Genomic DNA, 14,218 nt, shown 5'->3' with positions numbered 1-14,218 from the left:
CAGCCAAATACTTTTTTTAAACCCTCTTTCTCTCCCCCAAATGCTACTCTGCTTACTTCTCCCAAATTAATAAATAATTCATTAATATGATACAAGAATGTTGAAAATCCTATTTTACATGATTTTGGTTCATTTTAACACTTATCTTTTAAACAAAGAAACAACCCAAACTGTTATTAAGTACTGCGTACTCATGAATGCAATTACACACACACACACACACACACACACACACACACACAGAAGATGAATAATAAAATGAACACCTGAAACCTTCTCACCGTCCCCATTGGAGGCTGAAGGCAAGATCTCACCTTTCCACAGTAGAAAATATCTTCCCTCCGCACCTTTCCTTCTGCTATCTTCTCCCTGATGGCCTCCCCAACTTCGTGTTCATTTTGGTAGATGTAGGCGCCATCAATATGTCGGTACCCTGTGTCAATAGCAACCTTCACCGATGTTGCACAGGCTCCCTTAGGGGTCTGAAGTGACAAAGAGGTTGGGTTTGGGGAAAAGAGAAATAGTCTTTCCTTTAATCATCATTAATCAGGACACTTTGCATGTACGTTCCTTTACAGCTAGAATGACACATTCCCAATTCCTTGCTGTTGTGATTGGAAGATGGTGTTCAGCAGCAGGAGAAACTGACCTCCCAGGGGCCTCCCCTTCCTCAGTGGGAGACACTATCTGTCCCAGGTCTGCCCTCAGCTTTGTGGCATCAAAAATGTGATTTGGGCCAGGTGCGGTGGCTCACATCTTTAATCCCAGCACTTTGGGAGGCTGAGGCGGGAGGATCACGAGGTCAGGAGATTGAGACCATCCTGGCTAACACGTTGAAGCCCCGTCTCTACTAAAAATACAAAAAATTAGCCAGGCGTGGTGGCTGGTGCCTGTAGTCCCAGCTACTCGGGAGGCTGAGGCAGGAGAATTACATGAGCCTGGGAGGTGGAGCTTGCAGTGAGCCAAGATTGTGCCACTGCACTCCAGCCTGGGCGACAGAGCAAGACTCCATCTCAAACAAACAAACAAACAAAATGTGATTTGATCAATATTTCTTGTGACATGAGAATTCATGGAAGCCTTTTTTATCGGAGGGCACGAGCTGATTGAAGAAGGCTAAATTATAAATCAAAGGTTGGGTAAACAAATTGAGATGTATCCACAGAATGGAATACTCCTCAGTAATAAAAAGGAATGAAGTAGGCCTGGTATGGTGGTTCACACCTGTAATCCCAGGACTTTGGGAGGCTGAGACAGGAGGATTGCTTGAGGCCAGGAGTTTGAGACCAGCCTGGGCAACATAGGGAGACTCCATCTATACAAAAATTAAAGTAATTAGCTGGGTGTGGTGGCATGCGCCTTTGGTCCCAGTTACTTGGGAGGGTAAGGTAGGGGGATTGCTTGAGCCTGAGAGTTCAAGGCTGTGGTGAGCCATGATCATGCCACTGTACTCCAGCCTGGGCAACAGAGACCCTGTCTCAAAAAAAAAAAAAAAAAAGAAATGTAGCATTGATGACAACACATAGTATGGATGAATCTCAAAATAATTATACTGAGTGAAAGAAGCCAGCCCAAAAAGAATAAATACTTCAGTTTTTCTCTTCTAGCATTTTATATAAATGGAATCACAGTCTGTGGCGACAGACATAGATCAGTGATTGTCTGGGGTCGGGAGTCGGGGAAGTGTGGGTGGGAGGAGGGATCACAAAGTGGCATGAGGAAGCTTATAGAGTTGATAGCTATGTTCATTATTTTGATTGTGGTGATGGCCTCGCAGATGAATATATGTCAGACTCATCAAATTGTATACTTTAAATATGGACAGTTTATTATATGTCAGTTATGTCTCAATAAAACTGAGGAAAAATATTGTTGAGGAACATTTTATGTTTTAGGATATATTTTAATAAAATTTGGTAGCTACATCTTTGTTCATTTTATTAACTCACATTAAACTTAAGAATGAGCATATCCTGTCCCCTGAACACTGGTTTTTCATTTGCTATGGTTTGATTATTTTTGTCCCCTCCAAAACTCATGTTGAAACTGAATCTTCAATGTAAAAAACGGCGTTGAGAGGTGGGGCCTAATGGGAGGAGTTTGGGATTAATGCCACCCTAAAAAGGGCTTGTGGGAGTGGGTTCTCACTCTTCTGTCATGTGAGTAATGGTGTCTCTCCCCTCCAGAGAATGCAGCATTCAAGGTGCACCCTTGGAGGCAGACAGACTGGGCCCTAACCTGCTGGCATCTTGATCTTGGACTTTCCAGCCTCCAGAACTGTAAGAGAATAAATTTCTGTTCTTTATCAGTTACCCAGTCTCAAGCATTCTGTTACAGCACACAAAATAGAGCAAGACACCATTTTTCAGATTCCACAGAAATCCCTATGCCTCGGTTTTGATGGCATTTAAATACGAGTGTGTTTCATTTTTGTTACATTTTTTTAATGAGAAACAGCAATGAGATTTCCCTGAAGACAAACATCTAGTCTCATCAAATATAATTTTCAAAGCATCTTTTAGAGAGTGTGTTGTGTGAGAGGGTTAGTTCTATTTTCTGATTTGCGCTGACTTGGTATTGAAGGTTGATTGTTCTGATCTTGCTCAACAAATGTTGGTCAACTACTTGTGCTTTCTTTAGTGTTCTAACCAAATGCTGGACAAATCACATCAGACATGTGAACTCTGGTCCACAGCTATTGATTTGTTGTAGGCTGAGCAAGAGAATAAATCTGAAATGTATTTCTAGTGACTTTATAGTCCTGGGCAGGAAACAGAAGGCTTTGGGAGCATATATTGTATTTTTGCCCCCCCACCGCTTCAGCTGAAAGTCGTCACTATAGAGAAGATAAGAGGATACGAAAAATTAACAAACTGGCTACGTAGATGATATTATAAGATTCATAGTCACAAATATCAAATAGCTGGGAGGAGGAGACACACATTCCAGGAATATTAGAAATATTTGGTTAATTAACAACATGATTAATAGGACTTGGAGAGTAATTGAGTCAAAAGGCCAGAAAAAGCCTGTAAAATGAGATGTTATGAATGACAAGTGTGACAACCAAAGTACAGTGGGAAGGGGAAGTGAGGCATGGTGTCCAGAAATTTACAGGGAAGAAAATAAACATCTACTTTCATTCTCAAGTATCTACATTATTATTATTATTATTATTATTATTAGAGACAGGGTCTCTGTCACCCAGGCTGGAGTACAGTGGCACAATTATGGCTCACTGCAGCCTCAGCCTCCTGGGCTCAAGTGATTCTTCCACCTCAGCCTCCCGAGTAAGTGGGACTACAGGCATGTGCCACCATGCCTGGCTAACATTTTTGTAGAGATGGGGTTTTGCCATGTTGCCCATGCTGGTCTCAAACTCTTGGGCTCAAGCGATCCTGCCTTGGCCTCCCTCTACATATATATTATTAATACATGAAGCTTAATACTAGATGGTAAATAGAATCTCAGAAACATCACTGAGATTTTGTGGGCTGGAACTGATCATTTAAATGAAGAGCTAAAGTACACAATGAAGGGTGCCCCAGACAAATAAATATTAAAGTAGGCGCTTGTATTTTCAAAGATTAACCCAAAAAATGAATTACAGAGGAGAGCATTTAGGATAAAGAAAGTATGGCCAGGGATTGTGGCTCACACCTGTAATCCCAGCACTTTGAGAGGTCAAGGCGGGCAGATCAACTGAGGTCAGGAGTTCAAGACCAGCCTAGCGAACATGGTGAAACCCCACTTCTACTAAAAAGTACAAAAATTAGCCAGGCGTGGTAGTGGGCGCCTGTAATCCCAGCTACTTGGGAGGCTGAGGCAGGAGCATCTCTTGAACCTGGGAGACATAGGTTGCAGTGAGCCGAGATCATGCCACTGCACTCCACCCTGGGTGACAGAGCGAGACTCTGTCTCAAAAAAGAAAGAAGGAAGGTAGGAAGAAAGGAAGGAAGGAAGGAAGGAGGGAAGGAGGGAAGGAGAGAAGGAGGGAAGGAGGGAAGGAGAGAAGGAGGGAGGGAGGGAGGGAAGGAAGGAAGGAAAGAAAGAAGGAAAGAAAGAGGTAAAGGCAAGGTTAAGGCAGGAGTGTAGTCCACCATGGTGCTGCATATTTGGATGATGACTCATTTAACAAGGATTATGGCACAGAAACAAGTTATAGTAGTGAAAATCTTGCAATTATTCAGCTATCACCGCGGAGTCTCTTCTAAAAGCTGGATATTTACTATTGACTTATTTATTTATATGTTTATATTTATATACTTGCTGAAAAATATTGTCCCTCAGAAGGCAGAAGCAGCAGTGAGATGTATTACTATTTTATACTTAATTCTAATCAATATGGAGGAACTAGTTGGGACTGTGGACATGAGGACCACACTTTCTAATTCTTTGTTGTTGTTGTTGTTGTTGTTAGACAGAGTCTCGCTCTGTCGCCAGGCTGCAGTGCAGTGGTGTGATCTCGACTCACTGCAACCTCCACCTCCCGGGTTCAAGCGATTCTCCTGCCTCAACCTCCTGAGTAGCTGGGACTCCAGGCACGCACCACCACGCCCAGCTAATTTTTGTACTTTTAGTAGAGACGGGGTTTCACCATGTTGACCAGGATGGTCTCAATCTCTTGACCTTGTGATCTGCCAGCCTCGGCCTCCCAAAGTGCTGGAATTACAGGCATGAGCCACTGCACCTGGCCCACACTTTGTAATTCTTAAATGTGGCACAAAGAAATTTTACATAAATTCTGACACATTTTTTAGGAAAACCAGTTTTGAAAAAAAATCAGAAAGATCAAATAGGATACCACATAAATGATATGATAGGAGAATCTAAAATATAAAAATTTGATTCCACAATGAAGGACAATCCCACTGAACAGTAAAACAAAAAAAATCCGGTTTCCTAAAATGACTGACAGCATCTCCTTCTACTTAAGAAAATTAAAAATGCTAGATTAGGCCGGCGTGGTGGCATACGCCTGTAATCCCAGCACTTCGGGAGGCTGAGGTGGGAGGATCGCTTGGGCCCAGGAGTTTGAGAACAGCCTGGGCAACATGGCAAAACCCCATCTCTATAAAAACTACAGAAATTAGCCGGGTCTGGTGACTCGCTTGAGCCTGAGAGGCAGAATTTGCAGGGAGCCATAATCATGCAAATGCGCTTCAGCCTGGGTGACAGAGCAAGACCCTGTCTCAAAAAAAGAAAAAAAAAAAAACCGAAGAAACAAAACTAGATTAAAACTTTTAAAAAGTGCTGAAAAGACAGTAGGCATTTATTAATTCAAACTAAATTTTATGGGAAAGTCTGAATGCAGAAATGAGAAGTGCAGGAGATGAAAAAGCTAAGTACAAAACTCCCTGAAAGGCTATGGCCACCTCCAGTCCCTGGGAGATTTCATAACCTATGTAACCAGAGTCTGCTGACCAGTTTAATGTGGTCACTGGGTAGCAGTGCCTCCAGGGCACCTGGAGCAAACACACACAAATGCTGTCTGAAGAAATACTTGTTTTCCCCCTTGATGCACGCTCACAAATACTTTTTTTAAAGTAGTATTAACCTGCACACAGTTGAAGAATTCAGGTACCCCAGAAAACAAAGTTCCATAAAGGAAGACTGGCAGAAACAATTGAGAGCCTAAACAGAACCATAGATCCTAATATTGGAACTATCATTAGAATGAAATTGCACCTGTATCTTACACCATACACAAAAAGTCAACTCAAAATGGATTAAAGATTTTTAAGACCAGAAACTGTAAAATTCCTAGAAGAAAACATAAGGGAAAAAGCATCATGACGTTGGAGTAGGTGATGATTTCTTGGATATGACACCAAAAGCACAAGAAACAAAAGCAAAAATAGGTTGTTGGGACTACATCAAGCTAAAAAGCCTCTGCACAGAAAAGGAAACACTCAACAGAGTTAAAAAGCAACCTATGGAATACGAGAAAATATTTGCAGACCATATACCTCACAAGGTGTTAATATCCCAGATATAATTAAAAGGAACTTCTACAACTCAATAGCAAAAAAACAAAAACAAAAAACAAACAAAAACATCCCAAAGAAAAAACTAACCTGATTAAAAAGTTGGCAAAGGAGTTGAGTAGACATTGCTCCAGAGAAGACATACAAATGGCCAATAGGTATATGAGAAGATACTCAACATCGCTATCCATCTGGGAAATGCAAATCAAAACTACAATTAAATAACACCTCACACCCATTAGGATGACTATTATCAAAAAACTGAAAGATAACAATTATTGGTGAGGATGTAAAGAAATTACAACTCTTGTTCACTGTTGGTGGAAATTTAAAATGGTGCCGCTACTATGGAAAACAGTATGGAGTTTCCTAAAAAAATTAAAGATATATTAGACCATGTTGGTCAAGAAAAAAAATTAAAAATAGAACTACTATATGATCCAGCAATCCTACTTCAGGGTGTATATCCAAAGGAAATAAAATCACTATCTTGAGGAAATATTTGCACTTCCATGTTCACTCTAGCATTGTTCACAATAGGTAAGATATGGAAACAACCAAAATGGTCACTGACAGATGAGCAGGTAAAGAAAATGTGGTACATAAACAGTGTAATATTATTCAGCCTCAAAAAAGAAGGAAATTCTGCAATACGCAACAACATGGATGAACCTGGGGGACGTTATACTAAGTGAAATAATTCAGTCACAGAGTAATACCACAAAAAAAAATCGGAATTATTACTCAAAAGTTAAAATAACTATGATTGTTTTGATTAAAGAAATAAACTTGAGGCTGGGCTTGGTGGCTCATGCCTATAATCTCAGCACTTTGGGAGGCTGATGCAGGAGGGTTGCTTGATGCTAGGGGTTTGAGACTGGCCTGGGCAACATAGTAAAACCCTGTCTTACAATAAAATAATAAAATCAAAAAAAAGCAAAAATTAAAAAATTATCCAGGCATGGTGACGTACACCTGTCTGTACTCCTAGCTACTCGAGAGGCAGAGGCAGGAGGATTGCTTGAGCCCAGGAGTTGAGATCTTCAGTGAGCTACGACTGCACCACTGCGGTCCAGCCTGGGTGACAGAAGACCCTCATCTCTATTAAAAAAAAAAATTAAATTTAAAAACAAAGAAATAAATGTGAAAATCTCTGTAGAGGACAGGAAACTATGAAAAGTACCCTAGAAGATTTAGGAAAGAACCAAACACAGCAATTCTATAAACAAAACAAACAAACAAAAATCTGGTAAGACATCTAAAATTAAATGGATGCATCAGTAGCATATCGGACATGGCAAGAAGAAATTAGGTAGAAGGAAGAAGGTAAATCATCAGAAATGATCCAGCACTGCTTCTCCATGTTAATGTCCAGCATTCCCCATGTCTTTTGAAAATGACACAGAAGCTGCTGCCTTGGAACATGTGCTCCAGGCAGGATCTACCTGCATATTGCCTCCTAGTCACCAGACCAATAATTAGTTGTTCCAAGAGGGGGTTTCCAGTGAATATCACTTGGTAGGGAGACTAATTTCACAGCCATGGAGTCATGTTAGAATATATCCTTCTAAATATAAAAGGTAGGAGTTATTGCCGGGCATGGTGGCTCATGCCTGTAATCCCAGCACTTTGGGAGGCTGAGGGGGGTGAATCACCTGAGGTTGGGAGTTAGAGACCAGCCTGATCAACAGGGAGAAACCCCGTTTCTACTAAAAATATAAAAATTAGCTGGGTGTGGTGGTGCACACCTGTAGTCCCAGCTACTCAGGAGGCTGAGGCAGGAGAATGGCTTGAACCCGGGAAGTGGAGGTTTTGGTGAGCCGAGATCGATCGCACCATTGCACTCCAGCCTAGGCAACAAGAGCAAAAGTCTGTCTAAAAAAAAAAAAGGTAGGAGTTCCTTTTATATTTTGGATATTATCCCTTATGAGATCTCCTGGCTGAATAAAGGCAGAGGGTGATACACTGAGGGAACTACACACCGAGACACCACGTGCAATGCAGGTGGAGAGCAGGTGTGAGAGTGGATCTGGGGGTGCAGCATCAAGAGGAAGGTGGAATTTCAAGTTGGATAAAGGAGAGTTTATTGATATGGAAACACTATCCTCTGATACCTCACTTAACACCTCAGGAAACAGTGGTAACACACTGCCAGCGTAACTCTTGAAATCTTGGAAAAAGTGAGATCCACATACATGAAGTAGACATTCCAGAAATACCATGGCAGATGGTCAAGAGAGGGCTCAGGAAGCTCAGAGAAGGGAGCCCACTATAGTGGATATACTACGTAAGGCCGGAAATCCACGGATGACCTATGTTTTGCAGCAGGGTCCAGATAACACTCCTTTTACCAGAGAGATAGCAATGCTTTAGCGACAAAAATACCAGAGTTGTTGAGCTCAATTACAGCTGTCCTCTGTAGACAAGGTAGACTGTGTGAGATGCTGAAAAACTAGGTTTAATAAAAAAAATTAGGGCCCAGGTGTGGTGGCCCAGACCTCTAACTTCAGCACTTCAGGAGACCAAGACAGGAGGATTGCTTGAGCCCAGGAGTTCAAGACCAGCCTGGGCAACACAGTGAGATCCTGTCCTTGTTTTTAAAGCTAGGAATGATGGAATTTTAAAATAATAGAGGCTACATGGTAGTACTAACTTCAGAAGTGAAGTGGGCACTGTTATCAAATGACCTGCAGAGATGCTTTGCAGAGATGGTTAATTAGACATGAAATCCCTAGAGTTTTCAGGCAACATACAGGATGCTCAGTTAAATTTGAAATTCAAATGGGCAAGACTTTTTTGTATATGCACATTCCAAATATTAAATGGGATGGAACATACTTATATTTTAAAATGACTCATTGTTCATCTGAAGTTCAAATTTACCTGGACATCTTATATTTTTACTTGCTAAACCTGGCAACCCTACCCTAAAGGCAAGTTAGATAGGCAGCCAACAAGTGTATTGCATAATTTACAGAAACCAAAGCAGTCTGCATGGATTATTGGGCTGGGCATGGTGGCTCATGCCTATAATCCCAGCAATTTTGAAGGCCAAGGTGGGAGAGTCGCTTGAGTCCAGGAGTTTCAGACCATCCTGGGCAACATAGAAATATCTCGTTTCTATTAAGAATTAAACAAAAAAATGGATTACTGGAAGGCTGATGGAAGTTCTTTCAAGATAAAGTCATAGGTATGGCTGTATACTAGGAAAAGCTTTAAGAAGGAAGCACACTACCCAGAAGGCGCCCTCAGGCTCCACAGACGGCATATTCCATACTTGCAGTACTATCCCTACCCATTTATTGAGTGACATGAATACACCAGGTTTCAGTAGGCCCAGAATGGGGAAGGGCTCAGCAGAAGTCTAGACTTTACCACAAGCATCCCTGCCACTTGGGCCATATGACCCAGCAGGCCCTATTGTTTACATGTGGCATGGAATTTATGGCAAGCCTCAGTTGGAGAATTACAAGGTAAGCCTGTAGGGTTCTGGAGCAAGTCATGCCATCTACATTGATGACATTGCTGCTGAGCCCTGTAGAGATAGTATATCTGGCCATGGGCCGTGATGTGACTGTGTGGCCAGAGCTGCCCATTATGAGCTGGGTTATATAAAATCCACTACAACATAAGTTTGGGTGGGTCAGTGGCAATCCATTGTAAGATATAATTGGCACATTTGTGATTAGACACAAGTTGGACAAGACAGCATGCCATCCATATGTCATCCAAAATCTGAATGAGTTGCTGTTGCTTACAAATTAATAATTACTTTACAGTGTTCTCCAAAAAGTGTTACAAGACTGGCCAACAACTGGATTATTATTCATGATGATTGTCTGTACTGGAGGACAAGCTGCCACCCTCTTGTAGTGTGATCTCTACTGTGTCCTCAATAATAGTCCCCCGAGTGTTAGTTGCTTGTGTTTTTTCTTTTTTCTTGTAGAAATAAAGAGGAAAATAAAGCATTGCTTGCACTCATGTCTAGTATCAAAACAGGGAAGTAGGACAAAATGGATAAATAGGCTTAACTCTCTGAAACCATTCATTTATGCTTTCTGCCTGGCCCCTGGTCCCCTTAGGTAGAGCTTATGAGACCTTCACCCTGTCTTCAGCTTAAAACCAGATCAGAAAAAATTACTTGGTGTAAGAGCAAGGCTTTTCTTTCCTCAGGTGAAACAAAGCTCCCTGGGGGATCAGAAGAGGGGAATTAGATGGGCATTGGGGAGAAAGTAAGGAATGTTTAGGGCTGGGTGTCATAGCTCATGCCTATAATCCCAGCACTTTGGGAGGCTGAGGCAGGCAGATCACTTAAGCCCAGGAGTTCGAGACCAGCCTGGGCAACATGGCAAAAACTTGCCTCTAATAAAAATAAAATAAATAAAATAAAAGGAATGTTTAAAGGATGGCACATTCCTGAGAAATGGGTTCTGAGCCCTGCACCCCCACCTCCCTCCGCTCAGGGGCAAAAATATAGTGGGTGTTTTAGGCTTCTCCTGGGTACTCACCAAGAGCTTGGACTGCACTTCTCCTTCGCCCCATGGCTCGTTCAGATTCTGAAAACTTGCTGCAACTACAGCAGTCTCAACCAGAGCCACTCAGGAAGGAATATTCCCCCATCTAACTTTCTGGGCCATGCCTTCTCTGTAGCTTGTACCCCATAATTAGACTTGCTCATCATTTCTTTCATCTTTGAACAATAATTATCTCCTGTAAGGGACTTACATGGGGGAGATATAACAAATGATAGAGAATATAGTTTTGAGAATCTCTGCATATATGTGGTTGGAGCCAAGATTATGAATGAGATCATAAAGAGACATTGTACAAAGAAAGAAGAGAAAGGGGCCAAGGATCAAACTCATATAATTGTTCCAAGAGTAATTTTCAATTGCATTACCAAAAACAAGGGAGGTGGGCAGTTGAAGTGGAATGTGGGATTGTGATCCAAGTTTTAACTACTCTTGCTATGGGTAGTTTATTTCTCCTCGTCTGCCTTCCATTCTCTATGCTACAACCTGAGTTTTATCTTTCAAAAACACAGATCTAGTGATGCTCTCTCTTTGCTTCTAAACTTTAGATGATGTGTCATTACTATAGAATGAAGTTTCAACTCCTAGCTGAGCATAGTGGCTCATGCCTGTAATTCTAGCACTTTGGGAAGCTGAGGCGGGTGGATTGCTGGAACCCAGGAGTTCAACACCAGCCTGGGCAATATGATGAAACCCCTTCTCTACAAAAAATACAAAAATTAGCTGGGCATGGTGGCGCCTGCCTGTGGTCCCGGCTACTTAGGAGGTTGAGTCAGGATGATTGCTTGAGTCTGGGAGGCAGAGGTTGCAGTGAGCCAAGATTGCATCATTGCACTCCAGCCTCGGTGACAGAGTAAGACCCTGCCTCAGACAAACAAACGAACAAACAAAGTTCCAACTCCTTACCATGGTGTTCAAGGTCCTTGGTAATCCAACAAAATTCCAACTCCTTAGCATGGTGTTCAAGGTCCTTGGTAATCCAACAGAGTTTCAACTCCTTGGCATGGTGTTCAAGGTCCTTGGTAATCCCTGTCTTAATCTGCATTTTCAGATTCAGTTACCATCACCATTAATTCCCTGTGCCAGGCACTATGGGCTTGGCATTCCCTGGATATATCATATATCCTTCTCTGTCTAAATAAAATATCTCTATACTTCTTATTGCCAAAAATGTCCTGCTTTAGGTGTGCTTCTCTGTCTGGTACATTCATGCTCAACTTCAAATAGTTCATTCATACATGACCACTCAAATTTCGGTAGCATTTCTACACATGTCACTGTTTATTCTCGTAATCAGCATTAAATGTTGAACTGCAACAAGGAAAAGATATTCTCACAAGCTGAAACTTTACTGTTTTAAAGGAAGCCTGTTTCAATCTTCATGGTCAAATTTAATTATTTCCATTTCTATGCTGATATGGTTTGGCTGTGTCCCCACCCAAATCTCATCTTGAATTATAGTTCCCATTATCCCCACATGTTATGGGAGGGACCCAGTGAGAGGTAATTGAATCATGGAGGAGGTTACTTCCATGCTGTTCTCAGGATAGTAAGTTCTCATGACATTTGATGGTTTTACAAGGGGCTTTTCCCCTTTGGTTCAGCACTTCTCCTTGCTTCCATCTTATGAAGAAGGACATGTTTTCTTCCCCTTCTGCTAAGATTGTAAGTTTCTTGAGGTATCCCCAGCCATGCTGAACTCTGAGTCAATTAAACCTCTTTCCTTTATAAATTACCCAGTCTCTAGGGTATGTCTTTAATAGCAGCATGAGAATTGACTAATACATACGCTTTCAGAGACTGTTTACAAAGAGTTCTAGAATAGCATTGATCCTTATCTTTGTCATTCTACAATTAGTTGTAAAGAATCTGCCCCATCTATTTGATTTTTAATCCCTGAATAACACAGACATTGTTTTTCTCAATATGACACTTCTATCACCTAATGCTTAGTGCATGGCAAGTATTCACTAGGTGTTTGTTAGACTGAACTAAAAATTATCTAATATTAAAAAAAACACAAGTCATAAACACACAAATTTCATGTGACTCAGTTCACTCTAGTAATCAGCATTTAGCTAAATTTCAGTAAAGGAAGCAGAAAGTTCTCCTTCTCTAATCCAAACTAATTTTTAATCATGAATTGATTTAGTTTAACCTTTGGCTCAATACCTATTCAGTAAATAGTAGTCCTTTCATTATTACAAATTGAGGTTGCTTCCATTACTACAAAAAGTAAGTCAATGAGATCTGCTTATAATAAATTGCAGATCATGCTATAGGCAAATGTTAAAAGAAACAAGCAAACAAAGAGAGAAAAGATAAGCTTACTGATTTAGGCTCTGAGTAGGTACCAAGTCCGATGATGGGAATGCTGTTTCCATCACTTAGAGGTATGCGGTGACTTGCAGCACTGAGATCCATTGTGGAGAGAGAATCCGATTGTAGGAGTGATTCTGAACACCACAGAGAGTCTTTTTAAAAAGGTGTCCTAGAGCCTATTCAATCAAAGAAAGGAAGGCCAGAGGGAGGAGCAGAGGGAAGGGAGATTAACACACCTATTTCTCAACCTGTTTTTTTTTTCAAGGTTGTCCTGGAAATCCTAAGCATGGTTGTCCTTTGAACTTCATCAGAGGCTTGTAAAACATAACCTATTGAGAGCTTATGCTTACTTCTTCACAACAAAATATTGAAAAAAACAAAAAGAAGCAAATCTATCTGGCCTCTATCAGTTAGGATGTTTTGTTGGCAAATAAGAGACTGATATAGTTTGGCTGCATCCCCAACCAGATCTCATCTTGAATTGTAGCTCCAATAATCCCCAACATCATGGGAGGGACTTGGTGGGAGGTAACTGAATCATAGGGGCATGTGTTTCCCGTGCTGTTCTTGTGATAGTGAATAAGTCTCACAAGATCGGATGGTTTTATGAAGGACAGTTCCCCTGCACATGCTCTCTTGCCTCCTGCCATGTAAGACGTGCCTTTGCTCCTCCTTCACCTTTTGCCATGATTGTGAGGCCTCCCCAGTCATGTGGAACTGTGAGTCCATTAAATCTCTTTTTCTTTATAAATTACCCAGTCTCAGTTGTCTTTATCAGCAGTGTGAGAACAAACTAATACACAGATCTATCTTAAATTCTCTTAAACTATAATGGAAATTTATTGGTTCATTTTCCTCAAATTCTGGCAGTAGAGCTAGCTTCAGGGGAGACTAGACGTTTTCTAGGACTTCCTGGGAGATTTGGATGCAGCAGGACTGGAAAGGGATCTAGGATCTTTATCACAAGTTAAGCTTATCACCAGTTAAACTGGACTAGAGGAACAATAATATGGCCAGGACCAATTTCTCACTTCTCGTTCTTCTCTCTGCCTTCTTGTTCTCTCAGGAAGCTCTCTCTCTCTCTCTCAGTTCCCTTAACATTGAAAAGTGTTTACTGACTGTCCTTGGAGTGACAAGGTTTCAGTTTCAAACAACAAAAAAGAGATCTTACTTTCTCAGTAGCTCAAACAGTAGTCCCAAAATTGAAACTTATTGGCCTTGATTGCCTTTCTTGGTTCGTGGATCCTTCACGAAATCAATCACAGTGGCCAAAAGAAATAAAAGACATTTCCTTAAAAGAGTTAGAAGTTATTTCTAAATTTGGAGTTGGGGGTTGAAGGAGTGCAGGAAATTCCACCCCAACATATGGCTTCCTGG

General features: G+C 41.2%; 1 protein-coding gene across 1 annotated transcript in view; it reads right to left on the bottom strand.

Annotated features, from left to right (window-relative positions):
* AKR1D1 (aldo-keto reductase family 1 member D1) overlaps positions 1-12,971 on the bottom strand; it is a 41,395-nt gene extending 28,424 nt beyond the window's left edge. Inside the window, exons 1-2 of the mRNA XM_005550881.3 lie at positions 12,851-12,971; positions 315-482 (exon numbers count right to left, since the gene is read on the bottom strand). Of these exons, the coding sequence (XP_005550938.3) occupies positions 315-482; positions 12,851-12,943 (261 nt within the window). The 5' untranslated portion in view covers positions 12,944-12,971. The remainder of the gene's footprint in view (positions 1-314; positions 483-12,850) is intronic.
* Positions 12,972-14,218: the final 1,247 nt, after the last annotated feature.

The sequence above is a fragment of the Macaca fascicularis genome, chromosome 3 (genome assembly GCF_037993035.2).
Source record: "Macaca fascicularis isolate 582-1 chromosome 3, T2T-MFA8v1.1".
Classification (NCBI taxonomy): domain Eukaryota; kingdom Metazoa; phylum Chordata; class Mammalia; order Primates; family Cercopithecidae; genus Macaca; species Macaca fascicularis.
Note: the sequence above shows the minus strand (reverse complement) of the source record. Positions and strands in the feature narration are given on the sequence as shown.